Raw genomic sequence first — 27,115 nt, 5'->3', positions numbered from 1 at the left:
CTGCAAGCTGTCGCTGTATTTGGTTCCACAAACAGCTATCTCATCTGCTCTCCAGCCCTGGAGTCGGGTCGTGCATCCTGCCTTCGTAGGGGCACGGAGGGATGGACAGCCAGGGTCCTGCCTATGTGAGGGCATATAGGGAGGCAGCCAGGGTTGTGCCCTCATGGGAGCACAGAGGAGGTGGCCAGGGTTCTGCAGGGCCATTCGCTGAAACCTGACCCCACTCACTCGCAAACAAAAGCTCCTTGAGGGCCCACTCCATGGGCAGCTCGGAGACAGGAGAGGGCACAGCCCTGACTGCCGTGGCCAGGACACCCCAAACTCCACGGCACAGACCACCAGGTGCCGGCTGTCAGATTCTGCCCCTCCATCTGGCTGCCCAGGACTGGGAACTCCTCGTGCATGAGGAGCCCGTGTGGTGGGGCCGGAGCCCCGGTCCTGCAGGAAGAATTATGGAAGGCTTCAGGGTGGAGGGGTCAGGACAGGCCCCTGGGAAAGGAGACCCCACAGAACTGGTCTGGGGCAGAGGAGGGGAGGGCAGTGGAGGTCACCCTGGGTCACCTTTGCTTCAGTCTCCCAAGTTGAGACGTTTCTCCCACCCCCGTGGAGCCGCTAAGAAATTAGGTGTTTCCTTCCCAGCATGCCAGGGAAACCGAGGCTTTGGGGTCACCGCTGAGCCTGGACGGAACCAGGTTGGCACCTGGTGGTGTGCCCATCCCCCATCAGCTGACACAGCTGTTGTCCCCCTGGGCATCCCAGCTGTCACCTCATGGGGGGCCAGGGGACCAGGTAGGGAGGTCCCTGGAGAAGGATAGGTGGACCTGCCCCTCCCCCAGCCTGTCTGGACACAGGCCAGAATTCGAATACCCAGGCGCTGGTGAGGGTATGTGAAATAATCATTTTCCATTTTTCTGCACATCAGAAGACCATGTAGCTCTCGATGTATGGCAGAAATTCAGTTCCTCGCTCTTCCTCTGAGCTCCCTGCTGGTGGGGGTGGGGTGGGACTGATGGAAGCCACACGACCCTCAGCTGCACAGGGCCTGGGGGACCTGCATTCTGACTCCAGAGGCACTGGCCACGCCCCCACACCACTCACATCTGCCCATGGGTGCCCCTCCCAGGATGACCCTCCTTTCCAACTGTTGTTTCCTTCCCGGATGAAGCCCAGGAGGCTGACCCCAGGGTAGGAGTCACTGCTGCCTGGCACAGTGCATGCCCAGCGGCTGTGAGGCACCAGCTCAGAGCTGGGTGACACTTAGATGAGATAAACTGTTGATGAGAACGTAGTTGGTTTAGGCGCTTGTTCCTTTGACAAATAGCGACTGAGGGCCTGCCATGTGTCGGCCGCTATTCCGGAATCCAGCAGATGGACCCGCCCTCGTGTGGCTGCTACTCTGTTTGGGGAGAGATGGACAATAAACGAAGGAAACAAGGAATGGACAGGGCCTGGGTCTGGGAGGTGGGGCCTGTCCTTGCCAGATGCAGCTTTTCTGAGTAGGTGACATTGAGCTGAGGCCTGGAAGGGAGGCAGCCAGGGGGCCACCAGGGCACAGCCCTCTAGCATAGGGGACAGCCAGTGCAAAGGCCCTGGGGCAGGAGCACGCCTGGCACATTTGCGGGCCAGCAAGGCGGCCTTGCAGGTGGAGAGGAGAAGCACAAGGGAGGAGGGCAAGGGGATGGAGGATGGCCTGGGAGCTGCCTGTGGGCATTGAGGGCTTCAGCTGGTGGAGGTGGTGGCATAAATACTAAGGCATGAAAACATCGTGCATTTCCTGTGCACCAGGGGTTTGCACTGAAGACTCGTAGAGCTGATCCAGCAGGCATCCTGGCTTCCCCTGGGGGTCTGCCTGATGCCTCCTCACGACTGCACGGCAGTGGCCAGTTTGTCCCTGGGGGAGATCTCCGCCCGGAGCTGTGCCTTTGTGGCCAGCAGCCAAAGCCTTTGTGTGGGAGCCCAGGGTGAGGGACCCAAAACCGGTCCTGCCGTTCTGCCGGCTATTATGTGGTTCCACCACTGGTGGGCTTGGCGCTCACTCCACCCTCCTGATTGAGCTGACCACCGGTGCTCCAGCTCCATCTGTCCCGAGGCCTCGGGGGTCCCTCATGCGGGAGGAGAGGAAGGAGAGTCGCTTATTCCCTGAACCCTGTGCTGCCTGGAGAGGGTCAGAAGATGGACATTTCAGAGACTAGGAGGCCCCATGGGCATCCTGAGGGGTTTGGCAACCAAGGGGGTGGAGCTGGAATAGCCCACAACTGAGCCTGGTTGCCGCTCGGGTCAAGCCTGCTGGCTCCCTGGAAGCTTGCTGTGCTGGAGAGTTGCAAGTCTGAACTGCCTGAGCTCACACACCTGCACCGCCGTGGGGTATCCCTGGTCAAAGAGGAGCAAGCGAGTCCCGCACACCCTTCTCCACTACTAGGCACGCAGAGGCCGCCCACAGCCTATGGGTGTGGTTGGGGTGAGGCCTCTGGACACGGAGAGATTTTCCATCCAAGGCACCAGGACCTCCTTTGTCGTTCTGTTTTACAATAAATATCCCTGTGAAAATGTTCACACTGACCAGGCAGAAGGTGTCATGTGACTTTGGGCACTCCCCGCGGCCTCTGAAGCCACCATGGTCTCCCCATTTCTATGCCTTGGGAAGATTCCCCCCAGGGGAACACGGGAGATGAGGTGCAGCCCTGGATGAAGTGCTGTGGACTCCACGTGTGCCCCAGGGCTCAGGACAGGCCTGACGGAGCCTCCCTGGGTCAGAAGGGAAACCCCAGGCGCCAGCAGTGGCCTCGGTTTTCCCTGCTGTCAAATGGGGAGATGGCCTTGGAGCTTTCTCAGAGACAAGAGGGGAGACTCCAGGCAGAGCAGGAGGATGCCACGCCCCTCTGCCAAAAACCCCCAAGGCTGTTTTGACTCAGCAGGGCCCCACCCCCAGATCTCCTTGGGGTTCTGGGAGACCATGTGGTGGAATGAGTCAAAACATCCAGAAGGTTCCGCCGGGGAGGGAGGCATGGAGCCGGCTTCCCGCTCGCCTCCCCCAGAGCAGCTGCCACCGCGGCTGCACCAGCGCCGGCCCATCTGCCTGCCTTGGGCCGTCCAAGGCGGGGAGGAGGGGCTGGAAACAGACCCTCTGTCCACCAGGGACACAGCCTGTTCTCCGGGTCAGGGCTGAGGGCTGGCGGGTGAGGCTGCCGCTGTGTGATTCCACTGCTGTGTGACCCCGGGCTGGCTCCCGCTCTCTCTGTGCCCCTCAGAAGTGGCACAGTGATTCCCCCTTGGGGCTGGTGTTGCATGTGGACACTCTGAACCTTGGACTTGATTGACCAGTGAGCTGGCTGGTGGTTTCTGGTTTCTGCGGGACAGCCCCTTGTTATAACTGCCACACACGGCCTTTGTCACCTCTGAGGGGGTGGGTCTTCCATTCGCACAGAGAGGAGGTCACTAAGGTTTAAACTCTGAAGTGCAGCCCTCCCTGGGAAGATACAGCCTCTGGGGTGCAGAGTCCCTGCCCTTGACTCTGGTCATTGTGTGCCCTTGCCACAGACCTGGGTTGGGGGCTGTACCCGAGGATTCCTGTGGCCCTCTTCCTGTGGCCCTTTTCCTGTGGCCACCACCATTCTGAACTCCTGACCGGTGAGTCTGGGCTCCTCCCCACAGCTTGGCGGGCCCTCTCAACCACACAGGGGCTGCCAAGGAGCCCTGGAGCTGGCTTTGCTCCTGGCTGCTCCTCAGTGAGCCCCAGGTGTGGAGACGTGGTCAGGTGGGCCAGCACGCGGCTCCCCACACCAGTCCCAGCTGCCCAGCACGCTGCAGGAGCTACTATTAGACATGTCTTATGGCTGAAAGTGGCTAAAAGGCCCCAGAGAGAATGGCCCAGTATCTGGATGACTGATGGATGTTGAAAGGGACCCCCACCGGGCAAGGCTGAGGTGCAGGCTCCCCAACAGCCTGCAGGGCAGGCCCTGACCCACGCTGGCCTCGGCCTCTAGCAGCTCAGGAGACTGCCCAGCTACATGCTGGTGTTCAGCCTGGTGGCTTGCCTGGAAGGAGAGGCAGGAGGGGAGCGGTGGGCAGAGAGGCTGGCAGGAAAGCCCCAGTATGCTCATGCCAGTGCTGCGAGGCAGGGTGAGCGTCCCCCGTCTTCCAGGGGAAAATGCTGAGACCAAGCCAAGTGGAGGCACTTGCTCACAGCCTATGGCCAGAAACTGGACAATGCCCAACTCAAACCTGGAGGCTATGCCTGCCCCTGGTCGCTTGTCTGGGAGACTGGAAATCTGGAGGGAGTGGGTTGGGTCCAGGCAGCAGGGTGAATTCAGGCCAGACCTGTGCATGTCTGCACGATGGGGTCAGACTCACAGCCCTGCCCTTTCCAGCCATGCGCCCTGCAGTTACTGAACCTGTGAGTTGTTCCACCTGTAACATGGGTGTAATAACATGTTTTACATTTCACTGTTACTATTAAATAACAGAAAAGCCTCATGGGGCTGTTGGAAGGATTAAATGGGCTAATAAACTGTGGATCACTTGGTACTTGCTGTTCCCCAGCCCTGCTCCAAGGTTGGGACAGGATTCTGGGTGGGGACTGTGAGCTGGGACCTGGCCTGGAAGGGGTTGGCCCCTGGACTCTGGCCTGTCCATCTGTGGACTGTTGACCCATGTCTTAGTGAAGGCTGGTGCAGGCAGCCCCCTGAGCAGGTGCCCACAGGCAGTAGGAGAGGCAGACTGTTCTCTGTTCTGGAGCACTGTTTGTGAAAGTGGACTGGATCCTGGTACCTCCCTATTACTCCATATGTGATGCGACTGGCAGACATGGCGAGTCAATCTGCACACTCCAATGGCTGTGGCAGACATCACCAATCAATGTCAGGCACACCTTTCCCTTTGAGCCCACCTCAGGCAGTGGCATCATTCTCACAGAGATGCTCTGCTGCCTACCTCTGATGGGCCAAGTGGAAACCCACCAACCACACCAGCTGGGCAACTGTGAGGGCCAGCCAGCTCTGACCACCTCTGCTTCTGTAAGCCGTGTAACCTGGGAGGGGGTGGGGAGAGCATCTGTGGGAGGTGGGGGAGGGGGCACCCCAGGGCCCAGCAGCTCCAGCCCCTGGAGACAGCATGACTCCTAGCTTGGCCTTGGTGATGTTGACAGTGCAGTAAACGCATCCTGGAAGTAGGGCTCCTGCTGGGTTCAAGTCCAGCCCCTCATGAAGGCTGGTGCAACCATGTGACACTTCAGAGGGTCCTCTCCCAAGCCAACCCCATCTATAGGAATAATGACACCTCCTCTGTGAGCACCCCTGGATAAGGTTCACTCAGAGACTTATGTTCGGGCGCCTCCTGCCTGCCTGCCCTGGGCCGGGTTCAGGGAAGCAAGCAGGAGAGGGGAGAGAAATTACAAACCATGGTGAAGGCTATGGACAAGGAGAGTGGGTGATGGGTCGGCGAGGGGTGCTCCGGGGGTGGCTCCCAGTCCTGGTGCTCAGGGTGCCACCAGGCAGCATTTGTCAGAGCAGTATTCCCCTCCCCCAGCCCCAGGCAGGCCTTCCTGGAGGGGGTGCAGGCCTCCATCTCCAGCTGCCCCCTTTCCCCCAACAAATATGGCCAAGACATGACGGGCCCCCTTAAGGCCCTTCCTTCCTCTCCAGTGATGGGAGGAGAGTGGCTGGAGGAGGTGAGAGTGGGAAGGGGGAGGGCAGAAGGGCCTGCAGGAGGGGGCTCCTCACTCCCTAGAGTGAGCTGGGAGCCCTGGCCGGCCCCCATCCAGGGCCCTTGGAGGAGGTGCCCACCCGGCAGCCCCAGATCAGGGAATCCCGGCTGGCACCGCGCCACCACCTCCCTGCCACCCTCATCCACCAGGAGCCAGACACAGTCCGGATCCTTGCCAACTGGGGGGAGGGCGTGCACTCGACTTCGCCTACTCCCAGCCATCCTTTCTGCTGCCTGCGTGTAATTAACAGAGTAATTAAAAACAGGATGAGTTAATTGGTATTCATTTATGTGGCAGATGTTTTTAATTGAGGCAGGAAACAATTTACCTGTTTACATAAACAATGGCAAAAGCAGGCTTGTAAAACACATTTTTTAAAATATTTTCCTCCCCCTTCCTAAAAAGAAGAATTGAAATCACTCGGTCTCCCCTGTGCCTCCATGTGAGAGCAGTAGGCCCCGCCCGGAGGTGCGTGCCAAGAGGAAACATCTGCTTAAAAGGTTTGCTTCCAGAGGACTCTGTTTGCCTTATATCCAGAGGAAGGAGGTTGTTCCCAGGTTGTGGGGACACCAGCTTAGAGGGATGCCTCTCCAGGGGGTTGCTGTGGTGTCATCCCCAGGGCCCAAGGGGGCTCTGACCTCCTGGGTGGGTGGGCCAAGGCCGGGGAGACCACCCAGCAGGATGGGAGGCAGGGCTGGGAAATAGCAGGGGACCCTGTCCAGCCAAGCCAGGGGCTCCTCTGGGCAGGGAGGGGGGCTTCCTTTCCACCTGCATTTGTGGCAGCTCCATGTTCCTCCATCACGTGGCCAGCTTGGGGACTGTGGTGTCCGGCCAGCAGCCCCTGTCTTCCCGGAGTCCAACCCTTTGGCCATTTTAGGGGATGTCCCTGGGTGGAAGAGCAGAGTCAGCCTTAGAGGGCTCCAAGGAGGACCTCCAAGAAGCGAGTGCTCAGAGTGACTCCTGTCTATAGATTGGCACTCATTTGGCACTTGCTGTATGCCTGGCTGCTGTGTATGCTGGTTATTACTCTCCAGCTCCTATTAACCCTGGGGGGGTGGGGCTCATCTCCCCATTTCACAGATGAGGAACCTGAGGCTGGACTGAGCACACAGCTTCCAGGTCTCGTCGGAAAAACTCGCAGCTTGTAGAGCTGACAGGTATGCGTCGTGGCTGCCCCTTCCTTGCGAGTACACGTACCGAGGGTTATATTCACACGGAAATATCTAGAGGGGTCCATAGACCCGTCAACAGTGGTTACCATGGGTGGGGGCTGGGCGGTTGGGAACATGCCTTTCCCGCGTGACTAAAACCCCAAGCTGGGCCAGCTGCCATGCTCACCACGGGACATGTCGCTGACTCTGAAAGTAGGAAATAGTGGGGTTCCAGGAGTTGTGTGAGGTGACGCGGGTGAAGCACATGGCCCGTGGAACTCAACAAACGTACAGATAGCTCTCTGCAGTGAAAACGGGCAGACCCCAGAGGTCTGGGACCCCAGGGTCCCAGAAAACGTGGGACCCCAGAGGCTCCTGGCCTCCCCTGCAGGGGAGGGTCTGGGCCGTGCCATTGGGGTGACATACGATTGGAATTTCTGGAACATTTCGATGGTTCCTGGGAATATGGATTGTTTGGAATCCTTCTGGGAGAAGGGCCCTGGGAAGATGGCACCCAGAGCTTGGCACCCAGAGCTCCGCACCCAGGACACTAGAGAGGCTGGGGCTTAGTGTTCTCCTTCCACACTGCCAGGCCTCTCTGGCATGGCTGTGATTCAGTCATAAGAGTAACCGCAGGTATCTGAGGTGAGCAGCAGACAGAGTTGCTGCAGCCAGAGGTGCCAGTGGTATTCTCAGGAGCTTCCAGCCTGCACCAGTGCTGTGTGACCTCAGGTGCAGACCTCAACCTCTCTGAGCATCTGGGAAGGGAGGCAGTGATGGTCTCCCCAGTGTTGTGAGCTTTGACTACAATTATGACAATGACATAAATGTAAACATCCGTACAGCCTCCCCTCCCACCTTTACCACGTTCTCTGCCAAAAGAAGCACAAGTTTTTCAGGGGCCCCAGCCTCGCCCATGAAGACAGAGGCAGGAGGATGGGAGGGTCTGGGGCCCTGCAGCGATGAAGTCTCTCCTGGGCCAGTTTTGGTCCCTGGGTATGCGGGTTGGGAGGGCCCTGGGCAGGGCCTTCCATGTCCAGGAACTGAGAGCATAGAAGAGGGGTTGGGTGTCTCTGGGCATCTCGCCAGATCCACGGGGGTCCCGCAGTGGGCACCAAGACACACCACGTCAGGCTGACACTCATCACAGCTGAGCCAAACCAGCTCTCATGTCATCCTTATGAAAGCGGGGCGTGAGAATCGGAGACGCCCCTGGTCCCCTGAGCAAAGCCTGCCCAGACCACCTACTCAGCCCCAACCTCAAACCTGCTCCAGCTGGTGCCTCTCACCACTTGGGGTCCCTCCAGCTTGGGGGCAGCATCCTGCATTGATGTCTCCCATCATGGGTCATCGGGGCCTTCACAGGCCGTGTGTACCGAGGGTGGCGGTTCTGTGGCTTGGAGCTGGTGGGAGGATCATCTCGCTCTCAGGGATGCGCTCAGAGGGGTGTGCATGTGGGATGAACCACCAGCCCTAAATACTGCTTAGTGTTCGCAGGGGCAGCGCAATGAGTTTATATTTTGGCAACATTCCTCTGGGAGTTCAAGGTGACATGCAGCAAGTCTGCATGCTTTCCAACAATGAACATGCTCTGGGACTCAGGTCAGCCTTCCGTGGCGCCTCGATGCCAGCAGGGGAACCCCTAACCATGCGGCCTGGGTCTCCAGAGCCCCCAGCCTCCCCGATCGCTGCCCACCTTCGTGCACAGAGTTCCCGCTGCCCCGACTTCCCCAAGCTGTGCCTCTGCTAGACGCCCTTCCTGGCTTCAGGCGTGCACACAAGTGCAGGTTCTCCTCCTCTCGGGAGGCTCCCTGACTCCGGAGCACCTGATCCAGATGTGTGAGCGCTGACGCGGGACTTTCTGCTTCATGCGAATCTGAGCACTGACTGGCCTCAGAGGCGTCCTGGCCGAGCAGTTCCTTGAGTTTTGTCAATTCCTTCTTGAAAACAAGTGATCTGGATGAGTGTATCTGTTAAGTGAAACTTTGTAGTTGTCTGTCTTGGTCAGAGTTGGGGTGGGCACAGTGCTGGTGGGCAGCAGGCAGTTTAACAATAAATCAGGAATTACTTTAGAAGTGCTGCTGGTACAAGAGGCAGGCCGAGAGGAGGGGGTCCTGCTGCCCCTCTCCAGGGGCTGTTTCTTTTTCCTTCTAGAGACACTCTGTACATATTGGATCATCTTGTATTCCAGGGGCTCCTGTGGTCTTTTTTGGGGTCGCACCCCTCCCCCAGGAAATGCGCTTGCCCACACTCTGCCCCATGTTGCCACAACCCCTCGGGGGACATGTCTTCTGTTCAGACTAACTGTAGGTGGTCCTTGGCTCTAGGAGGACCTCCCCCCAACCCCCATCTGCTGGGGCGCCTCCTGGGGTCTCAGGGTCCCCCGCCCCTCACGTCCCTGCCAGGTGTGTATGTGAGCAAAGCAGAGAGCTGGCTTAACAGGCACTGGCCTGATCCTGACAGTGACGTCAGCCCGAGTGTACAGTTGAGGAGACTCAGAGGAGGAAGCCTGGCCAAGGCCACCCGAGTGATGAGGCTGCGGCTGGACTCAGGCCTGCCAGACCCCAAAGCTGGGTTTTTCCCACTACTACTCGACTTCCTGGGCTGGCCTGTGTACCCACCACTGAGCTCCAGGAGGGGGCTCTGTGTCATGCTTTGGTCAGGATGCAACCCCCCCAACTCATCCACCTACCCATCCACCATCCACCCACCTCCGCTCAGTCACTCGTGACTCTCTCTGTCCACATGCCCACACCCCTCAAGCCCACCCAGGGTCCACCATGTTTCTTGTCACAGCCCATTCACACTCGCTGGGTGTGCCAGCCTGCAGCTGAGCCACGCCCCCTTGGTGGCAGGTGTGCATGGGGGAACAGGAGAGGGCCCCAGAGTGCTGGTCCCAGGTGCTGGGAGAGGGCGGCCCTCCCCTCCACTGGTACCCCACACACACACACACGGCAGGCGGCCCAGATGGTGGGTGCCCCCCGCCCCCCGCCAGCTCTCGGGAGCTGCTCTTGGCAGCGTAGCCCCAGCAGCTGGGTGAGGAATGTGCTCCCTCCGTGCGCCAGCCGCGGGGCGAGCAGGGGACATCTGGATCACGTTTGCGGCCGGCAGAGAGCAGGGAGGGTTTCCATTCCAGCCGCTAAGCGCGCTCCACCCTCCCCACCTCGGAACTCTGCTCAGCACCAGGGCATCCCGGACCCAGCTCCATGACCATCCCAGCTCGTCTGAGAAGGAAGTCCCACCCCTGCCCCACTCGTTTGGAGCGTCTGTACGTGGCTGCAGCTCTGGGCTTCTCGGCCCAACCAAACCCTCAGACCCCTTCTGCAAACACAGGCACAGACATAATGGCTCTGACCGGCCTTCTACCAGGAGCTGTGGTCACCTTTCATTTCTTGTCATTTTCTGCACGTATGTTCATTTGCAAGATGGAGTTACATGTGTTTCTACTTCTTTTGATTTTTCTTTATTTGAAGTACAACACATCACACAGAAAAGTGTTGTGTGCATGAAGGTTCAGAGTGTGCAGGTTAACAGACAGCATTCCCTGACCTGCCCCAGGCCCTGAGCCCCTCTCCCGGGTCACTGCCGGTCGTGGGCCCACCACCTTGACTGTAATGCCCGTAAGTAGAGGCATGTGGCCCATCCTCTCTGGGGTCTGGTGTCATTCACTCAGCCACATGTTGGTGACATTTGACAAATTGGTGTGTGGGGTTGTGTGTGTGCTTTTTCCTTGCTGTGTAGTATTCTGCTGTGTGGATCTGCCCCTTGACCTCCTAATGGACCTCTGTGACAGTGGCCAGTGAGTATTCTTATCCTTTGCTGCCGATGCTGGGCTCTTTGCTCTTCTGTTGATTCCCTGCCTCAGAGCAAATCACTGAGCCATGGGTGCACAATATTTCAGGCTGGTGGGTGCTGAAAAGCAGTTTCCAAAGTGAAGGTACCCACCACGTGATTTCAGGCTCCATAGGGTCCCACTGGGTGGCTCATCTGGGCAGTCCCAGCAGGGCTTGCTCTTGGGTTGAGGTCGGCAGCTCTGCTGAGTGTGGCCGGGCCCTCACACTCCTGGATCCCTAGCTAGGGCAGCTGGGCCAACTCGCCCAAGTGAGCTTTCCCATTCAGCAGGCTCAGCAGGACAGCCAGAGGTACTGACTGCCTCATGTCCAGCTCAGAGCTGACTGCCATCATCCTGCCTCATCCTAATGGCCAGAGCAAGTCCCTGGCCAGCCCGGATCCAAGGGCAGGGAATTGAGCCCATTTCTGAGTGGGAAGCAGAGAAAGCAATGGCACCCCACTCCAGTACTCTTGCCTGGAAAATCCCATGGACGGAGGAGCCTGGAAGGCCACAGTCCATGGGGTCACTGAGGGTCGGACACGACTGAGCGACTTCACTTTCACTTTTCACTTTCATGCATTGGAGAAGGAAATGGCAACCCACTCCAGTGTTCTTGCCTGGAGAATCCCAGGGACAGGGGAGCCTGGTGGGCTGCAGTCTATGGGGTCACACAGAGTCAGACACTATTGAAGTGACTTAGCAGCAGCAACAGCAGCTGGGCGGGAAGAGCTGCAGTCACATTAGAAGGGGTGTATGTGGTTGGGGAGGAGAACTGAGGCCATTTTGTGATGCATCCACCCCCAGGTGAAGGATATCTTAATCCGCCATAACCGAACTTTACTGATGATGGGTAGGCTCAGAGTAGCTCCTTGGTCCCCACGCCCTACACATGGGGGAGCTGCCCACTGAGGCCACCGGGCAGGGGGCAGCTCCTGACCCAAGCTCTGCCCAGGCTCCCGCCACAGCCTCCAAGGCAACAGGCCAGGGTCCCAGACGGCACAGGGGCAGGCGGGGCCTCTCTGGGTTTCTCACAGGCCGGTCAGCACACCTGCATGCAGCGTCTCGATGACCACCAGGTGTCGGCGCTGGTCTGGACTTCGCAGTGCACAGAAAGACAAGGCCCATGTCCTCGGGGAGACAGGACCCACACAGACCGCGATGGCAGGTGCTGACAAGTGCTCCCCAAGAAATTAAGTGGGTGATGCAGTGGGAAGGGCAGGGGTCCTCTGAGGGGGGACATTTGGGCTCGATCCTGAGTGAGGAGGGAACAACCTTGTGGAGCACAGGGGAGCATCCCAGCAGGTGGAGACGCCCCAAGCCCGCCCGGGAGAGTCTAGCCGGGCCTCCCAGACTGGAGGCACAGTCAGGTCAGGAGAGTATGGGCCCTTTCTGAGGGGACCCTGGGCTGGAGGATGGTGGTGAGACTGGGTCTGGCTCACTTTCACCGCACCTCGGTGGCATCTCGATGGTAGGGACCTTCCTGTCCAGGAGGGTGGCTCCCTCCCAGCACTGGCGAGATTCGCAATCCGCTCCTGGTACAGGGGGCAGCCCAGCCACCGCGATGTCCCCTCTGGGGCTGCGAGGGTCTTCCCTGTGCTGCAGGACATCCTCTTGTGGACCCTCCCGGCCACCCTTCTGGCCAGGCTCTGAGGGTCCACAGTGATGACCCTGCCTGAGCCCAGCAGTGGGTCAGCCAGAATGCTGGACACGCATGGGAGCTGCCACGTGACAGCCGTGTGACCCAGGCTTGCATCTTGTGAGCCTCAGTTCCCTGTCTGTAACCCAGGTCTTACTTGTCTGGGCTTTATCAGAATGAGGAGGTCTCAGCACCCAGGCATATACACCACTCCCGGCAGAAGGCAGCCCATCTCAATCAGAGCTGGGCCCCGCTCAGCACCCAGGTCTTTCAGAGGAGCCTCTCGCTGGCTTGTCCCATCCCTCTGTGCCACTGCAGGGGCTCTGCTCTTGTCCCCATCTCACAGGTGACAAAACTGAGTCCTGGGTAGAAAAGTCAGTGACATTCAGGCCAAGAGGCTGAGATAGGGTGGAGGGAGGCCAGTCAGAAGCTCTGTGTCATGGGCACCATGGTGGCCTTTCCCCTTCTGGTCCTTTGTCTAAGACTACCCCCGTCACCTGCCCCCAACCTTGAGAAGCAGGAGTTACGGGCCCATTTTATCAGTGGGTATACTGAGGCTTGGGCCATGCTGGGGTGATTTCCCCAGTTCACAGTCTGTCACAGAGCAGGTTTCCTGGCTTTTGGTCCAGTGATGTTGCCACGGCAACCAGCATCCTTGGTGTTGTCACCCGCAGGCCCAGGGGATCATGGGGTCCCTGGGGGAAGGAGGACCAGAGAGGCCTAGCACTGTGTAGTGGGAAGGGTCACAGCGTTAACAGGCAGAGGAACAGCAGCCCGGTCAGACCCCAGGACTGGGAAGGGCTGGGCAGAGGATCCAGGGGACGTGGCTGGAGCACTCGTGGGGGTGGGAGGGCCGCCTGGACCAAGGGAGGGAAACACTAATCCTTGTGTGTATTATCACTGATTCATCAGGCGGCGGAGGCTGATTGAAACCAGATGTGGGCAGCGGTCCAAGTTCCAGCGCCTGGAACTCGTTAGGGCTGTGGCCCCCCTGAAAATTCTCATTGCTTTGCAGAGCATTGGGGATCAAAGACAAGCCATCCCTGACCTTGGCCTTGGAGGCTGAGGGAGGGGTCAGCCTCCTGGCCAGACCCACCCATCTTGATGTGGGGGGTCAACCCCATGTCCTCAGGGCTCCCTGAGTCCCTCTGCCTCAGCCTGGGAGCCCTGTCCGTCCCTTCTGAGTCATGGCTGCTTCCTGGGGTGCATGCCTGGTTTTTCCCTCCATCCCCAACACACCCACTGGGAGGCTCCAGGAGAGTCCGTGCCCCTCCTTGCCCCAGGAATTTGGCCCTTGGTTGGGGAGATTGCCTGGCTTGCTCCAGATCCCCAGGGTCCAGGAGTACAAGTCCCCATCTACCCTCCAAGAAGCCTTGAGGGGAAGGGAGGGTATTCTGGGGGCAGAAGCTCCCCAAGCAGCGATATGGAGGCTCAGATGCCCCCCAAAATATCTGCCCCGCCTCCTGCTAGCCCCTGTGTGCTGGCAGTGGACCTGTCCCACCTTGCCCAGGCCCTGCAGTGGCTGGTGTGCAGTGTGCGGTGGTCAGTGGCTCAGAGGAGGTGAATCTGTCACCGGGGGTAGGGGTGGAGGCAGTGTAGGGAGGTACTTGGGCTGGGCTGGCCTTCAGGAAAGACTTGCTGCACTACCCACATCTGCTGTGTTGCTCATGACTTCCAAGGTTGGCCCAACAGTTACACCGCCAGAAACCTGCCTGGGACCACATGAGAAGAACAATGTCCACCCCTCACGTGGACGCAGGAGGATCCCATTGACGCTCAGAGCTCAGGAGGGCCATCTGCGAGCCAGGGGAGCCGGCTCCTGCCTCCACGTGCTGTCACTGCCAGGGGACCACGCCCATGCTGGAGCGCACTGCGCTGGGGTCCAAGGGCCCCACAGGGTCCACCCCTGACATGTGGGGGTGTCTTCCAGCGGGTCCTGCCCAGGAGGGATGCCCTGAAGCTGCCCCTCCCTGAGCGCTGTGAGGCCTGAATCCCCTCAGACACACCCACCTTCTGTCTCTTCCACAAATGTGGCATTGGGCTTCTGGAGGTTCCGGAGCTGTCGTAATTAGGAGGGGGCTCTGGGGCTCATGGCAGTGCTGTAATAGAAGGTCTTGGAAGAAAGAGTGGGAGAAAAGAGGAAATCTGTAGTCAGGGCTCTGCAGCCTCACCGAGCTGCGGCCTTGGAGGAAGCCTGACCTCTGCCCCCTCGATCTCCTCACTGCTTCAGTGGGCAGTCATGCCCACCTGGCCTGGGGCTTGGACCCATGGAGGAGCCTGGAAGGTGCTGGCTCTGGAGGCCATTGTGGAGGACATGGGATGAGGCTGTGTGAGGCCCCGAGTACCGCACAGGGAGCTGGGACACTGTGGGAGGCACGGTGGTCTCTGGACCCTGGAGGCCCGTAGCTCTCTGCGACTCTCAGTGTTGGGGTCCCATCTGTAAACCCAGTGGTAGTGCGTCTTCCTCCAGGACCGGCGAGGGCTGCCAGCGGAGTCCCCGATCATGGTCAGGATCCTAGAAGCCCAGGTGCGGCCTTCACAGAGGGGCACCTCCCACGGGCAGCTGTACCCTGCCCCGGGCAGAGTGTCTGCAGGCCAGGACGCCGCGATCCTCCCGGGAGAGTCTGGCCTGAGCAGGACAGAGTGTGCCTGGAGGCGCCGGGGACAGGTGGTGCCTGCCGTCGCTCCCGACACCTGACACCAGCCCGCTGCTGTCCCACCCCCGGACCTTTGGAGGACGGGGACGGGGCTCCAGGGGACACCTGACCTGACCAGGGAGGTTCCCTCCAGTCCCTGGCCGATGTACAGGGCAGAGGAATCGGGGCTGTCCTCGGCGAAAGAGCGCCTGTGGAGCTGGGAGGCGGGACTGTCCTGCCATCCACGGGCCATCTCCCTTCTTGGTCCTGACTCCACAGCGTTTATGCAGCACCTGCTGTGTGCCTGGCCCTGCCCTGCACACTGTTTCACTGAGGAAGACAGTCACATTCAGACAAAGACGTGGGAGATGAGGGCAGGGAGGGGACGGCCAGTCACAAAAGTCCCTGAGGGCACTCAGGATGCCCGCCAAGAGGCAGGGGCCACCCGGTAATGGTTTCAGGTGACGTGTCTTAGGGGCCAGCTCGCCCCTCTGCCTCCAGGAAAGTCCAGCGTTCTGCCCGCCTTGGTAGGAGCTTCTGGACCTCGGCCTGCTCCCCAGCACGGGGCGGAGGCCAGGACGTCAGGGCCTGGGCCACTGGTGCTCTGTCCTCGTCCCCACCTGCAGCTGTGGAAGCTGCGGCTGGGCAGTGTGCCCAGGGGCACCCGCTCACTGGGGCCGGGGAGCAGGGCCCCTCCTTGGGGTGCAGGGCTCCCTGCCAAGCCTCCACGGGCCTGGGGAACCCTGCCTGCCTGCAGGTCAGTGCCAGGAACAGGGTCTGGGCATGTCACAGGTCACAGCCCGAGACTCCGCAGAGAGTGGCCTCTGGGCCCTGGGCTTCCTTGTTGGCCACCTAGCAGGCTAGGGGCTGTGTGGGGTGCACAGGTCGAGGCCGGGCTCACAGTCAGGGCCCTGCCCCTGGAGCAGGGTTACCTGTTGGTACTGGGCCTACCTGGCCACTTCTGTGAGGGTCAGATGAGATGAAGGAAGAGTCAGACCACGAGAGGCCAAAGTGAGCCCTGATTCCGCAACAGCACCAGTGGGGGATGGGCTGTGTTGATGCTAAGGGCCCCCTCCCATGGAGGGTTCTAGAACCCCAGGGCTGGGAGCGCGGGGCTGTGGTCAGTTCTCAGCCGCGCAGGGCGGGCTGGGAACACAGGCGGACAGGGACAATGATGGATGGGGTGGCTTGTTCCGGCACATTCCGTGTTCTTTCCCACCGGCTCCGCCCGGCCCCGGAGAGCGGCTTCCTCTGACGATGGGTTAGTGACATTTAGTGGGAACTGGAGCCACTGTCTGGGAAACACGCAGGGTCCCCAGGGACCTGGGGAGCACCGCCCAGGTCTGGGAATGTTCTCGAGGGCTTGGAGCCGGGGCCAGTGGTGGGGCTGCGACCAAGTAGGCTGTCCCCTCTCACCCTCTGGCTCCTGCACTGCAGCCAGACATCAGGACACCATGGGGGCCCCCACCCTCCAGGATTGAGGGATGGACAGTTCAAAGAGGAGCGAATGAGGGAGCAGCAGGCCTCGGGTGGGTAGGACTCTGGGCCACCTCCAGCCCCCTGTCAGCTGTGTGAGCTCGGCGGGTCACCCATCCTCTCTGTGCCTGTTTCCTGTGTGTCAGATGGAGCAGAGCCGGGCTGCCTGCCATGTTGTGGGACGGTCAGACTCCTGGCTGGGCCCCCGGCACACTCCTGCCCCCTGAGCACACGGGGAGGGGACCACAGGGAAGGGGCCAGCACCCCGAGAGTTCCCCCCACCACACACCAGCATAAGGGCCGCTGTTCTGGCAAGGCACTCTACGGGCTCCAGGGGAGCTGACAGGGACCCTGGTCAGGGAGAAGCCCAGACATGTCTTCTCCAATTCCGCCCCATCTCCCACTTTTTTCTCCATGGGGTCCTGTGGACGCCATGGCCCCTGACTGCTGATGGGGCCAGCGGAGGCCCAGGGATGCCAAGGCTGCTCCAATTTCCCCCCTCCCCCGGAACATCTAGGAAGAGCCCAGGGAGTTGGGAAGATGGTCCTCGCACTTAACCTGCTGCAAAGCTGGGGCACCCAGGGCATCACCCACTGACTCAGAGCAGCAAACCCACCCTAGCCTCAAACCCCAGGCAGCCACCCTTTCTATGTCTGGTCAGCCCACATGATGTTCCCCAGGGAGCATGAGGTGGCTACAGAACTTTCTAATCTCCCAGGTGGTGGTGGGGCCTGGTGCTTGAGGCACCCCTGGAGAGTCCCGGGCTCAGGCCCTGCTGTCTGTCAGGCTCTGAGACCCTGAACACTTGTCCTCCCCGAGCCTCAGTTTCCCCATCCACAAATGGGCCTGATGGGGGCCCCTGTGGAGACGCATTGAATCCTCCCTCAGGGCGTGGCATTCCGGGTCACAGTCGTGCCTGGGACCCTCAGTGGGCACACTGATGTGCATGGGACACGTGCCAAGCCCTCGCCTGGGGAGCTGTTATTTATATGTTAATCTTATAAAAGTGAAAGAACTTAAAGCTAGACATAGGTTCAGCTGCCAGGGCCCCCTCACTGACCTGCTAAGTCAGAGCTCCCTAAAAGGGGGCTTGTGCAGGGGATATCCTGATTTTGGGTGGGGGCATATGTGGGACTGAGGGTCCCCAATGACTTCAGAATCAGGAGTCGGGAAACAGACCCAGAGTGGGTATGGGGGGACCATTCGAGCTGGGGGGGTGTCCCACAGACGTGTCTAATGTCTCTCACAGGCAGGCACAGGGACTGACGGCGCTTTCTGGGGAGGGCATGAGGGTGTAATGAGAGGTTGCGTGGACGTGCAGGGCACAGGACCCAGCTCCCCCGGGGCTGGGACACCTGGGAGTGGACCCCGGAGGGCAGAGGACCTAAGAATGGGGGAGGGGAGAGAGCGGCCCCACACGGCCAGCTCAGGCTTCTGGGTGGAGTCTGGACCTCACCGGGAGCTGTGCCCAGCTGACCATGCTGGCACCCTCAGGAGTCTTCACGGCGGTGGGAGCTGCCCCCCTCCTGGCCCTCAGCACCACTCAGTGGGCCCCTCCCCAGCCCCCACGACCTGGCCAGCTCCTGCTCACGCTGGTTTGTGAGCTCAGGGTCCCCCCTGGGTGGCCCTATAGGGCGGCCAGACAGGCAGTCAGGTTGTGCCAGAACCCTTGGGGGTTGTGGGCCTTAGAAGGAGCTAGGGGCTGGTCAGGAGGCCGGTGCTCAGGAGACTGAGGCTGCCCATCTGGCAGCTTGTTAGCCATGTGCCCTCAGACCATGCAGGCTGGCAGACGGGCAGGCCTGGCCTCCACACGCAGGCAGGGCTGCAGAGGTGGAGAGAGGGCAGTAATTAATAACAGCAATTAACAGCTGCCACCATGATGGTGCGACCATGGTGGGTGCCCTGCCCTCTGCTAAGCACACTTCTCCATCTCATTTGACCCATGTTGCACCCCGGGAGGTGGGTGACAAGTGTGCCCATGTAGACACGAGGAGCCCAGCTTAGAGGCGGCCGCTCGTCTGGAGGGTGGGCCTCTAGCCCCCTCACACCCTACTGTCCTCGCTTGGCCAGCCCTGAGGAGGCAAGTGTCCAGGGTGAGCTATGGTTGCATCCACAGCCCCCCAGGTCGGTCCACCTTGGGGCTGGGGCAGCCAGGACCCTTGACCTGCCCCATCCAGGCTCTGAGCAGGGAGCCCCTCCTCTCAGAGGGCTGCCCAGCAGTGACCTCACTCTTGAGTCCTCCCCTGGCCTCCGGCATGTGCACGGGCAGCCTTCTGGAAGTGCCAGCCCAGCCAGAGACCCTGGGCCCGGGGGGCAGCGGTCAGGAAGCAGGGTCGTCTCAGAGGGGATCACGTTCCAGGGGAGCCAAAGACCCTCATATGGGGCACCTCTCCTGAGGACGTGAGGTCAGAGCTGAAGACCCAGGAGGGAAGGGGAGATGGGGGGAGGTGGGGGCTCGGAACCACAGCTCTGGGTGTAGGGGTGGGTGAGGAGATGGGTGTGGTGGGAGGAGGGCTGGGGGTAGGCCCCGGGGAGCCCCATGTGCAGTGGAAGCTGCTGAGGGTTCAGGCGGCAGAGGCGATGCCTGTGCACACCCTCACGGGCTCCCTACTACCCGCCAGCTTCGTCTGGATTCTTTGCACGACTAGAGAGAGGCCCGTGCACTCTGTTCCTTGCAGTCGTCACACCACCCTTGCTCTTCCCTGAGGCCTCCGGCACGCTCTGCTTTGGATCTAGGCCGAGGCCAACCTCAAGAGCAGGGTTCTAGCACTTGCATTGCTTCATAAACTGTTCTTGATTGCATTGAGAGCTCACCATCATCCATTACAGAGGAGTAGAAAGGCTCAGAGAGGTGAAGTGACTTGCCCTACATCACACAGCCAGCAGGCAATAGAGCCAGACTCAAACAAGATTCAACATATGTGAGGCTTCCTGCACCCGTGGCCCCACTGTGTGCAGCCCAGGGACCCAAGGCCCAGTGTGGGAGGTGGGGATGCACCCCCACTAACCTGCAGCCTCCATCCACCTGGGTTTGATTCCTCTCCTGCAAGGAGAGTTCGCATTGATGCAAACCAGTCCTTGAAACCCTGCGGACTTGCATGCCCTGCAGGGACGCACCCATACATGCTGTGTGCCCTTAGCAGATGGCTGCACCTCTCTGTGCCTGTAAAATGGGGCTGGAAGCAGCATTCCCCGTGCTGGGTTTCCTGAGGATAACAGGAGCCATGACTCATCTGCCAAGTGCAGGCATGTCTCCTCCATAGGTAGGCAGCCTGGAGCTTCGCCCTCAGGGTCCGTGGACACCTGAGGGATGGGTGAGAGGCTCCATGAGACACAGGCACACTCAGTCCACCCCTCCCCTATGCCCCCTGAGCCAGGGTCTCTGGTCTGCTTCACCTGTGACACTCCAGCGAAGCCCCAGTGTGGAAGGGCTTGGAAAGGTCAAAACAGGCCATGTCCCCAGCGTCCCAGCCTGGCGTCCTGAGTACCCTCCCTGGACAGCCTGCTGGCGGGACTGCCTGCCCCAGGGTGGCCTGGTCAGATGAAGGGCTGGCCAGGACAGGCAGGACTGCACCCCACAGGGGTGGCCCAGGGCCTGTGGCGCTGGCCACGTTTGCCTTCTTTGGTTGTCACTGGGGACTGGCCACCGGCCCTGCAGCCAGGCATGGTGTTGACAGGCCCGCACAGCTGCAGCGCACGTGTGCCCGGCCGTCAGCTCTTGACAGGCGGCGGCGGGGGGCAGGGCGCCTGGCGGCGGGGGGACAGCTGAGGGCACAGCAGGTGCTGTGCGGCCCGGTGGCTGCCGGTGACCGCCTGCTTCCCCCTCTGTGGGGCCAGCGAGGAGGGGGCTTTCTGCTCCAACCCCAGGGGCCCCGGGGTGCTGTGGGTGTCTCCTTCCGGTATGGAGGATGTGGGGGCAATGAAGGAGGTCTGCTCAGTCTGGGACACAAACATTTTATTGTTGCAGTCACTGTCCATGGAGGCAGGTGGCCCAGATCACATGGGGCCCCTGGGAGGAGGAGGGGAAGAAGTGAATGGGTTGACAGGTGTCCAGCCCAGCCCCGTCACCCCCTGGCTCCCGGTGAGACCCCATCAGGGTTAGCAGGATGGGCAGTGGCGGGGGTGAAGGGCGGGCAGCACAGGCTTGGCCAGTTTGTAATGGGCGGGGACGCCCACCTGTAGTCCCAGCTGCCCTCCCAGGTCTCTGTGGTCGCCTGATGCTGGCTGACGCTGAGCTGGGGTGGGAGCGGGTAGGGTGGGGGGCGGCCCAGAGGCTCGCTCCCTCCCCCAGCTGAGAATACCTAGGCAGCTGCTGCCTCGGGATCGTGTGGACGGTCAGTCACCCAGAGGCCTTTTCCCAGGGCCTGCTCTGTGGGCCCAGGGGCTCGGGGGCACGTCAGGCCGGGGTCTTTCCATGTCTCCACCCTGTCTCCACACCCCTGACTCCTAGCAGAGCATCCGAATCTTTGACACAGCGGGATTCTGTGGAATCTTTGACACAGCGTCCGGGGCAGGACCTGCTGCTCTGTGGACCACACTTGGATGGCCAGGCCTAGAATGGCCTGAAACCGAATGTGTCCTTGGCCTGGCTGGTCCCCAGGGGTTGCCTGGGCCAGGAAATGGTGAAAATACAGGTTCCCGCCTCCCAGTCTTCTCCCCGGGGAAGACCCCCAGACGTGCCTTTTAGCCTCTGCTCTAGAATGGATAATGCTAGGGTGTCTCTGAGCGGGGGTTCCCCTGGGATCCTATTAGGAATGCAGAGTCTCAGGCCAGCCCCGCACCTGCAAAATCAGAAATGGGGGTGGGGAGGTCGTCCACACAGGCCCTCCAGGAGCTTCTAATTGAGGAAGTGGGGGCACCACAGCCTCAGGGGGTGCCCCCAACTCCCTGGTCTGCAGTTGAGAAAACCCAAGCTCCCAAGGGCCACCCCCACAATGAGAACCCCAGGCCTGTTCTAGCTGCCCGGGTTCTTGAAGCTATGCCCTCCAGTGCCTGAAATCGGCTGACCCATCCTGCTGTCTGATCCCAGGTGGGTGGGATGCCAGCCACCTGTGAGCACACCTGAGGCTTCTCCAGGGCGGGCTGTGGGCAGAGTGTCCCCTGCCCGGTCTCCAGCTGCTTGAGGCCTCACCCACGAACCAGGTGGGCCTGGGCTGTGCCAACCCCTCTACCCCTTGGCCTGACTAACCTGTTCTCTGTCTCTTTCTTCCGTCCCCCACCCCCGGTGGTGCCCACAGCAGACAGGAAGGAGAAGGCCACCGCGATGCCCGACTCCCCGGCCGAGGTGAAGACGCAGCCCCGGGCCACGCCCCCCAGCATGCCGCCCCCACCGCCTGCCGCATCCCAGGGGGCCACACGACACCCCTCCTTCACGCCCCACACAAGTGAGTAACCCCAGGGCTGGGTCTCAAGGGGGCACTGGGGTGAGTCACCTCTGGGGGATCCCTTGAGTCGTTTGAGGTCCGACCTTTCACCTGGACCTGTAAACGCCCCCTCGTTGGGCCTTTGAGAGGGAGGATCTCATTATGGTTCAGACCCAGCTCTTCTACTTGGTAGCTGTATGGCTTTGGGCAAAGTTCTTAACCTCTCTGGGCCTGGCGTTTCTCACTGGGAAAGCAGGGCTGGCTGTGGCCCTGCCTCACTGAGCTGCTGTGAGGATGAGTGAGTTAATAGTTCTCAGCAGGGTGGGCACACAGTAAACCTTCCATCAAGGTTAGCTGCTATACCGGTGCTCAGACAGGGACGAGGACTTCTCCGTGGTCACACAGCAGACTACTTGCATGTGGGCGAATCCTGTTTGGCCTGCACCCCCTGAAGGGGCAATTGGAGGCATCTCTGGCCTTGGAAGAGCTCTGCGGCCAGTCCTGAGCCAGGTGTGTGGGTGGGCCAGGAACTGGGTCTGCAGGGCCTTAGCTGCCAGCAACATGATAGGCAGACCATACCCCAAGGTGGTGCCTCACTGGCACTGGGCCATGGTTGAGCATCTTGGTGCATACAGCAGGTATAGGTGGGCTTGCGGAGTCCACAGCCACCCCTGAAGCCCTGGGCCTTTGAGTCGGAGCAGTTGGGAAGGAGACCCCCGGCTTGTGCTTGTGTGGGGGACAATGTTCCCTGTCCCTAAGACCAGGGGCTCAGCAATGTGTCCTAAGTGTTTCTGGGCGTTCCGCGTGCCTTCCCACCCACACATTCAGAGGACAGAAAGCCCTGCACTGGGGCTCCCTTCCCCAGGCTTTGGACCCAAATGAAGCCCCTCCCTGGAGCAGGAATCTCAGTTCCTCAGCCTGGTGGCCCCTGGCCACCCCCAGGTTCCTCAGGCCCCACCCCGCTCACTGGGGTCCATGTCTCTTCCCAGAGCCCAGGCCCTGGCCTGGCTCCATCTGTTCCTGGTTGTGAATGGTGCTGGTCCTGCCATCAGAGGCTGGGCAGTGGCCCCCATCTGGACGAGGGGTCCAGCTAGGTCCCTTGCTGCAGGATGCTGGTCTCTGCTGGTAAACAGGAAAATGCCACCTGCTCCCAGGTGCGGCCAGCTGAACACAGGACTGTCTGGCACAAACAGTTCCAGCACCTCTCCCCAGTGGGGTCAGTCTGAGCCAGGGGCCCCACACATGATGGACACTGGGATGAGCCCGTGTCCCCACACTTGCCTCCTGCCTCAAGACAGGGCCCTGCCATCCACCCCTAGGTGCCCGGCCTGCACTGGCCACACAGGAGGGGCCAGAGGTGGCCAGACTTGGCTCACTCACTGTTCTCACCTGGGGACTCTGGCCATCCGGTCACCCCTCCCTCTTCTTCAGAAGAGTCAGTCCTCACCTCGGGCTGAACTGCGGGCCGATCTCTGTCTACTGACTACAGCTGCCCTGTCCAGCCTCACTGGTAGAGAGGTGAGGCTCCGGCCTGGCCGAGTTTCACCCGCATCCATGCAGCCCAGGGTGTCCGTGCAGCCCAGGCGGGAAAAGGAATTTTCCTGACGGGGCAGCAGCAGGTCCCTCTGGGATGATGACGCCCCACTCTGTTGTCTGGTTCCAAGTGGGAGAGACCAGTGGACCCTTGGAGGGTCTGGCCAAGGGCTCTGAGCCAGGGTCTCCGATCCTCATGGGCGTGGCTCTGTGGCCTGCTTTTCTTCTCAGTCCAGGAGCCCATGTTCCGGAAGGCGCTGGTCTGGGAACCAGATGTTCCAGGTTGTGGATGGGGCTGGGGTGGGCTGCCACCGGGCTTGGTGAACAGATATGCAGTGGCAGGCCCGTGTGTGGCGTGGGGTCCATCCCCTCTGGCCGGGGTCCTGGCTCTGTTCAGAACATGCAGGTTGTGAGAGAACGGGTCTTTCTTCTCTAAGCCGACACCTAGTTCCCTCTGGCCGCTGGGAGCTTTTGTCTGAGTGTCAGGCTGCCTCTGGGGTGGCCTCAGGTTTGTTCCCTAACCCTTGGAATTCCCTGAAAGCAGGATGTTAACGTGAGGTTAACATCTCATCTCATCTGTGCACCTGGCTGGTGGTGCCCAGCGTAGATGGATCCTCTGCACTCCGCGTAGATTCCTGCCAAGAACCTCCCCCGCTGCCCCAGGACCGACCTGCAAGCCAAGCTGACCAGGGACTGACTGGGAGCCACAGCTTGAGGGCTGTGGTTTTTTTCTTGCCCAGTGACTGCCCTGGGCACAAATTTATTTTGGAGTTGAAGCTGTGGCGTGGCCACAGGAAGGTGGCAGGAGTGCCAAGAGAACTCTGGGGAGGGATGTGAGGAGCCATTCTGCAGCTGGGAGGACCCTTAAGGGGCAAACACTCCATCTTGCCCTTACCCCCTGCGACAGGGGGCACACTCTCTGTTTTTGGTGGTACGGCTTTTCTCCTTGTGGCTTTTGTCCACTGACCTCAGCTCAGACAAATCAAATCTCTCTTCCTGTTTGGTGCTTCCACCCTTCACGGCAGCTCAGACCTGGCCTTTGTTTTGGAACCACCATTGGCTTGTCTGTCGATGGAAACCCCAAGCCCCTCAGCCTGGGCTCCAGGTCCCTGAGGATGGTGCCAAGTGGGATCACCAGGCACCTTCCAGAAACAGATGTTTAAGAGCCAGGGTGTCCCCTCATGCCCACGAGGAGCCAGAATTCCGGTTGAGCCCCAGAAGTTCCCACCAAAAGTGGCCCCAGGAGATCCCTGATCCACCCATTTCACAGATGAGGAAGCTGAGGCCCAGAGAAGGGAGTGGACTGGCCCTAGGTGATGACAGAGGCCCAACCCCCAAAACGCTGTCGAGAAGCAGGGGAGGGGCTGGCTGCAGACACCCCCCCGGGCAGGGTCTGGAGCCCAGCCTCCTTCCTCACAGCGTGTTTTTCTTATTTTGCTTACAGATCGAGAGGACGGGCCTGCGATGTCTCTGCCCCATGGCCGTTTTCATGGCTGCTTAAAATGGTCTATGGTCTGTCTCTGTAAGTAAAATAACAAAAACCACTGGTCTCCCAGAGGTCCTTGCCCAGTGCCCACTGCCCTGTCTGCGCCCCCTGCATCTGCCATGCTAGGCCTGCCTCCCTTAGGGAACAAGGGCCCAGGGGCAGACCAGGAGGACTGAGCAGTGGGGTCTGCAGCCCACAGACCGGGTTCACACCCAGCCCTGCCGCCCACACACTGTGACCTTGGGCAGGTGGATGGCCTCTCTGAGCCCCCATCTCCCTGACTCAGAACTGGGCGAATCAGGCGGGTCCCAGAGTTGCAGAATGGTTGAATGCCAGTAGCAAGTCTGCACCCTCTCCCAGGGTGGACCCCGCTCTTACCCTTCCAGGCACTATGTCCTCGGGCAGGGAACCCCACCTGTAGAAAAGGAGTCATGGGCCCAGCGCTGAGGCAATGACACGGAGCCCCAGGGTGCTGCTGGTCATGTCATGGGAGTCCCTGGCACATGCAGGGTGCTCCACGGGTATTGGTCACCAGTGGACATTCCCATCACAGAGCTTGGGCTGCAGCTGGTGCCATAGGGGAGGCTCGTGCAGGGTGATGCTGGGAGTGTATCAGCCTGCACGTGCAGCTATGTAAGCCCAGGTGTGTGACCTCATTTGGGGCCCGGCGCGTCCATGCAGCTGCGGTACTGCCAGGCCTGGGTGCTTTGTGTGGCCAGGAGGATGGTGCCCGAAGGAGGGTGGGGGGCTGGCGGGAGGGGCTGTTTTCGATGCCTCATCCTAAGCTCCCCCTCACCCCGCCCAGGCTCTGGGCCTGGGGGAGCCATGGGGGTGCTGCTCCATGCCCCCAAAAACCTCGGCTGGGACACGTGTGGTCTATCTTAGTAACACACCTGTTGTGGGAATGAAAGCACTTGTGGCCGGGGGTTATTTTCGGCGTCTCTTTAGCAAGCTGCTGAGACTGCCCGGCAGCCCGGGAGGGAACTCGGCGAGCGAGGGCAGGCCAGCCACGGGAGGACCAGGCACCGAAGGCCAGCGGGTAAGGGCGCCACAGAGAGGCTGGGCCAGGGGCCACCGGGGGGGTGCCCAGGCGGCGGGGCCAGCCACAGGTCTTTGAAGCCCCTGGAAGGCCAGACCCCAAGTGACGGCCCAGCTCTGCTGCGACTGACCAGGAGGCCCTGCTGCGGTGAGGTCCCCATGCAGCAGGCCACCCCCAGCCTGTCTGGGTGACCGCCAGTGGCTGTCATCAGTCCCAGTCGGGGTGTGTGTGTGTCTTGGTGTCCACCAAGGGGATCAGTGGAGCTCTGAAGGGACAGAGAAAAGTAGCACAACTGTGGGGTCTTCTGGTCCCCGGATCCTGGGAGAGGATGAGGGACGGGGCCCTTCTTGTCTGTGTCTGGAGCTTACCCATCCCCGGGCAAGAGGGACCCCCGGAATGAGGCACAATGTCCTCAGGGTTGTCCCCGAGCCAGGGTGTCACCTGTGGGTTCTAGAAAGGGCTCCTAGGGTCCCCCAGCCCATCGGGAGCAAACAGAGTTCAACCCGTACTGCATCTCCAGGGGAGGGAGCAGCAGCACCAAGGGCCAAGTGGAAGATGGGGCCGAGGGGTAGAGCAGGCCCCCTGCCTACAGCCAGCCCTCCTCAGGACATGCAGGGGGCACGTCTGTTTTGGTGCTGAACCTGGCCTTCAATCAGTGGTTCCCAGACATCTGTCAAGTGGGGGCCAGTTCTGGATGAGCGATCACCCAGCACGTGAAAGCAGTCAGGTCAAGCATTTCCAGCCCCTTCTGGTGGGAGAAGGATGACCTGTGTTCTACAAGCAGGGGCATGAGACAGAGGAGGCCAGAAACCGTCCTCCCGGCCCCGAGACCCCACCTCTGGCTCGGGCCAAGGGCCATTTGCAGATGAAGAAACTGAGGCCAGGACCAAGTCTCACCCCCACAGCACATCTGGGCTGGTTCGGGACGTCCACTCCTGACCAGGGCACTTGGGGGGCAGGGCCATGTCAGCCTGCCGCTGAGGAGCGGCACGGTGCCGGGGCACCTGAGGGCAAAAGGCAACCTTAAACAACGCATTCAGGGTGCAGGGACCGTGAGGCCCACCGTCTGTGGATTAGGGGGTGGTCCCTGACCTGCTGCTCAGTGAGGGGAGGAGGGTGTTTGCGGGTGTCGCTGCAGGCAAGGGGTCATGGAAGCTGGAGATGTGGGCAGAGCCAACCAGACAGCAGACTCGGGGTTAACAGGGTGGGCCAGTTCCAGAGCCCAGGGGGGCTGGAGACAGCGGGAACTCTGTCCCCTGGGC

General features: G+C 60.7%; 1 protein-coding gene and 1 long non-coding RNA gene across 5 annotated transcripts in view; one reads left to right on the top strand and one right to left on the bottom strand.

Annotated features, from left to right (window-relative positions):
* CBFA2T3 (CBFA2/RUNX1 partner transcriptional co-repressor 3) overlaps nucleotides 1-27,115 on the top strand; it is a 78,035-nt gene that overhangs the window by 35,407 nt on the left and 15,513 nt on the right. For 2 of the 4 annotated variants that reach the window (XM_005218771.5, XM_005218776.5), the window contains exons 2-3: nucleotides 21,670-21,816; nucleotides 24,773-24,850. In XM_005218771.5, coding sequence (XP_005218828.1) covers nucleotides 21,670-21,816; nucleotides 24,773-24,850 — 225 coding nt within the window. The remainder of the gene's footprint in view (nucleotides 1-21,669; nucleotides 21,817-24,772; nucleotides 24,851-27,115) is intronic. The other 2 variants (XM_005218773.5, XM_010814591.4) reach the window with 2 other exon arrangements.
* On the bottom strand, nucleotides 13,308-16,212 carry LOC132342793 (uncharacterized). The gene is made up of 3 exons (XR_009491286.1): nucleotides 15,908-16,212; nucleotides 14,331-14,433; nucleotides 13,308-14,032 (listed from the first exon to the last, which is right to left on the bottom strand). It is a non-coding gene; the product is annotated as an uncharacterized lncRNA (long non-coding RNA).

The sequence above is a fragment of the Bos taurus genome, chromosome 18, assembly GCF_002263795.3.
Source record: "Bos taurus isolate L1 Dominette 01449 registration number 42190680 breed Hereford chromosome 18, ARS-UCD2.0, whole genome shotgun sequence".
Classification (NCBI taxonomy): domain Eukaryota; kingdom Metazoa; phylum Chordata; class Mammalia; order Artiodactyla; family Bovidae; genus Bos; species Bos taurus.
Note: the sequence above shows the minus strand (reverse complement) of the source record. Positions and strands in the feature narration are given on the sequence as shown.